Source organism: Morone saxatilis, unplaced genomic scaffold (genome assembly GCF_004916995.1).
Source record: "Morone saxatilis isolate NCDOM2014 unplaced genomic scaffold, NCSU_SB_2.0 Contig14, whole genome shotgun sequence".
Lineage (NCBI taxonomy): Eukaryota > Metazoa > Chordata > Actinopteri > Moronidae > Morone > Morone saxatilis.
This window is the reverse complement of record NW_023339696.1, coordinates 10,174,033-10,177,437: the sequence shown is the minus strand read 5'-3', so window position 1 is coordinate 10,177,437 and position 3,405 is coordinate 10,174,033. Positions and strand designations below refer to the sequence as shown.

At 44.8% G+C, this 3,405-nt stretch overlaps 1 protein-coding gene across 1 annotated transcript in view; it reads left to right on the top strand.

Moving 5' to 3' along the window:
• Positions 1-3,405, top strand: part of LOC118323151 (trinucleotide repeat-containing gene 6C protein-like) — a 41,683-nt gene that overhangs the window by 20,975 nt on the left and 17,303 nt on the right. The window contains exon 5 of the mRNA XM_035655083.1: positions 3,159-3,405. This exon is cut by the window's right edge and continues 1,856 nt beyond it. Coding sequence (XP_035510976.1) covers positions 3,159-3,405 — 247 coding nt within the window. The remainder of the gene's footprint in view (positions 1-3,158) is intronic.

Below are 3,405 nucleotides of genomic sequence, written 5' to 3'. Positions count from 1 at the left end.
TAGAGAGGGTTTTCTATTAAACACCACCGGTTCTGTATTGGAGGCCGAGCAGTAGGGGTGGGCTGTTCTCTCTGGGTGTTTATACCAGGCTGGGGAGATAGTAACGTGGTCGCATGGGCATGGTAGACGGCATGACCTCACTGGGGCATGTTATGTCCTCCGACAGTGGGAAAGGCACAGTGGCTGAAGCTTAGGTATAAAGGGATCTCTGTTCCTAACCAGAACATTGACTTGTATTGTGTTGTTTGCGTGGGGTGCTGGATCCATTTGTAAACAATACCAGCCCTTTGATCTGGGGGCTGCCGCTCCTTTTTTTTGCTTCTTTGCTGAGCTCCCAGCCCTTGCTATCCTCTCGCTCCATGCCTTCTTCTAAATCCCATGCATGTCTCCATCTGGTATGCAATCTCTCCCCCCTCCCTGTACTCCATGCAATTTTGGGACCAGACCCGTCCCAAATCCGGCACTGTGACCAAATCAATGAGCTTTGGCCTCATTTCATGTCCTTCCCAGTGCCCAGAAAACACCTCCCCATGAAGCGACACTTTCTATCCAAACTCTGCTGCTGTGCTTATAATGCACAACATCCCCAGCTAGTTTATGACAAAAAAAACACCATTTGTTATAAATGTGTGATCCGATGATTCCTGTTCATTAAACCATAAGGTAAAACACGTGAAGCGTGAAGGGGTGCAGCAGCCAATTTGGGGTTTCTCTTGCCCGCTCGTAACTGGCCATTGCTATTCAAGAGCTTTCCATTGTGGGCACCCAGTGCTAATTCAGATGGAGTGTCTTGGCTAAATATTAGTACAGTTTTGAAAAGTTGAAAGATGTGAGTGGAGGAGTTAGAAAGACCCCCCTTTTGTTTTGTTTGACCTTCATGCCTCCAGTGAGTGCAAAGTAAGAAAGTCCCTAGGCTTTTATCGTCATCGGCTGTAACCAAAGCCCCCTCCACGCCCCAACCCACCCAACAAAACACACGCACACAACAACCATTACCCACCGACTCCCACCCCAAAAAAAAAACTCTCCGCCCCGACGCTCCCCTCCCCTCCCCCAACCAGCATTCTTTCAGTGCTTTTCCAGAGAGGAAAAAGAATATCTTCTCGTCCAGGATAGTGGAAAGAGCATGAATATAAATAAAGCCAGAGGAGGCCAAATAGATAGAAGAGGAGAGACCCAGCCTGGAGCATTGTTGGTGGGAGGTGGCCGAGCATGAGGGTTAAGGAGAAGGAAGGGGTGGTGAGGGGAGGGGGTGTTCTCCTCATGCTGGCGCAAGAGCGCAACTCTGGCAGCATTTCAGAAACGAGCCCTCAAGAAACTTGGCGAGCCAGCAACATATTGAGACAAGGAGTCGCTTGCGTCGCACAAAACCTAGCTCTTTACATGATGGGTGGAGGCACCTCTCCCCACAGGTATTCACTTACTGGTTTCACATCCCCCTTCTTCCCTTCAGGTCATCCCTGTTTTTCTCCTCTTCTCCCTGCTCTTCGTGTGTTGGGGCTTGTAATTTACATACTGTGAGTCCACTTTTAAAGATTTAAAGCTGGGCCGACAGTGTATCGCAGGCCAGCAGTGTTGATGTCTATGGCCGTGTGTTATTATTGTGAGTGGAGACATGCCGTGCTATTAAAGCAGCTATGGGGGGAGATACAGACGGTAGTTCATACCTTTTTGCTGTGTTCCAAGGACTTGAAAAATTGGTCCTCACTTCTCAGTAGAGTGACCTACAGAACGACAACCTGTGTGTCAAAACACAGTGCCCTCTCTTTTTCCCTCCTACTCTCTCACTGCCTCTCTCTTTACTTTAATCACAAGCATTGAAGTAAGCTTAAAAACGGGTTGTACACAAAATGCGTCCACTGCAACCCCAATGGTCCAGTTTGTGACACAGCGTCTTTGCAATACAACTGAAGCAATGCATGAAGGCACATGTAGAACAACAACCCTGCAGCATGAGGGAACAGCAGGAATAGAGCAAGAGTGCAGCAAGGTTGATCCAGTGCAGCATTTATGATCTACAACTGGGCATAGGTTGTACCAACACAAATCTATATGCAATACTGAAATCCAGGAGGTGCCTCAACTTGCCCACAGGGATCTAAGAGATAACAAGAGAAAAAAGCCAAAGCATTACTTTGTGTTGTCGGAAGCATTTGTGCAGGCAATGTAAGACTGAACCGTGTTGGTGAGGAGACAGCCTGCATAGAGCTATTGGCATGGTAATTTGTCTTTGTGTCCAGGCCAAGGTCATAACTGCAGTGGTTAGGAGTCAAGAAGTTAAGGATGTTTAGCTGCATTGCCCTGTCATTTGATTATGTTTCTCAAGGGTTCCAAATATGATGTTATGAAAGAAATTATTTATGAAGAAACAATACTTCTCCTTTCAATACATGTGCAAAAGTCAGCATTATTTTAATGACTAAAGACTAATTAAGACTGAGAAACTAAATGAAAAAGACAGAACGATTTTGCTGTGGGGAAGCAACCACCTTTGTTTATTTTTAACCCCTATTTACTTATATAATAAGACAATCCCTAAATTTGGAAACTTTTATTAGTATTACTAGTGTTGCATTTGGTGTTCAAAAACTAACAGCACAGGCAGTTTTGACTACAAAGCCCCTCCACATTTTTGAACAAGTCTATATGATGACAGATAAAATGCCCAGGTATGTACGAGTTCCCACCACATTTAAAACATTTTAAAATGTTTGGTTCCTTTTTTTTTTTCTTTTAGGCACCCAACCCCCCCCAAACCAATTAAACAAGTTGGGACAGAGTTTTGTACATTGTGAATATCTTTCTTGTCTTATTTTAAGTTACATCATGGAAAGCATCAGTCCCATCTTGAGTCGTAACAATTTTAGATTTGAAAACAGCATATAAGACGTATATATATATAATATATATATAGTAATATTATATATATATTATATAGCTGCCATCCATATAAGACATTCTTCCTCTCTGTTTTGCATTTTCATGTGAAAGGTATTTATTTTGATTTGTATGTCAACATAAAGTAGACTGCCTTACAACTTGCCAGTGGCAATTTCAGCATTACTAAGCATATTGTGGTGTATGACGTACATAACTTATACTTCTCTCATCCTCTTACTCATGCTCATGTCCTGTTGTTTTTCTTTCCTCCAATACAGAACTGCCCCCACAGAGCGGCCAGGGAGCCCAGTATGATAATCCCCTCTGGGGACACCTGCCAGCCAACAGGAGTGCCACAAGTGCTGTATCTTCCACCAATCTCAGTGGCTGGGATCAACTGATCATTGACCAGAAGGACACAGAGGCTTGGCCTTCCATTACCCTCAGCCAGAGCCAGGCCCCTCTAGGAGGATGCCCTTTGGACACTGACCCTGGTCGCCTGACCAGCAGCAGCAGCAGCAGCAG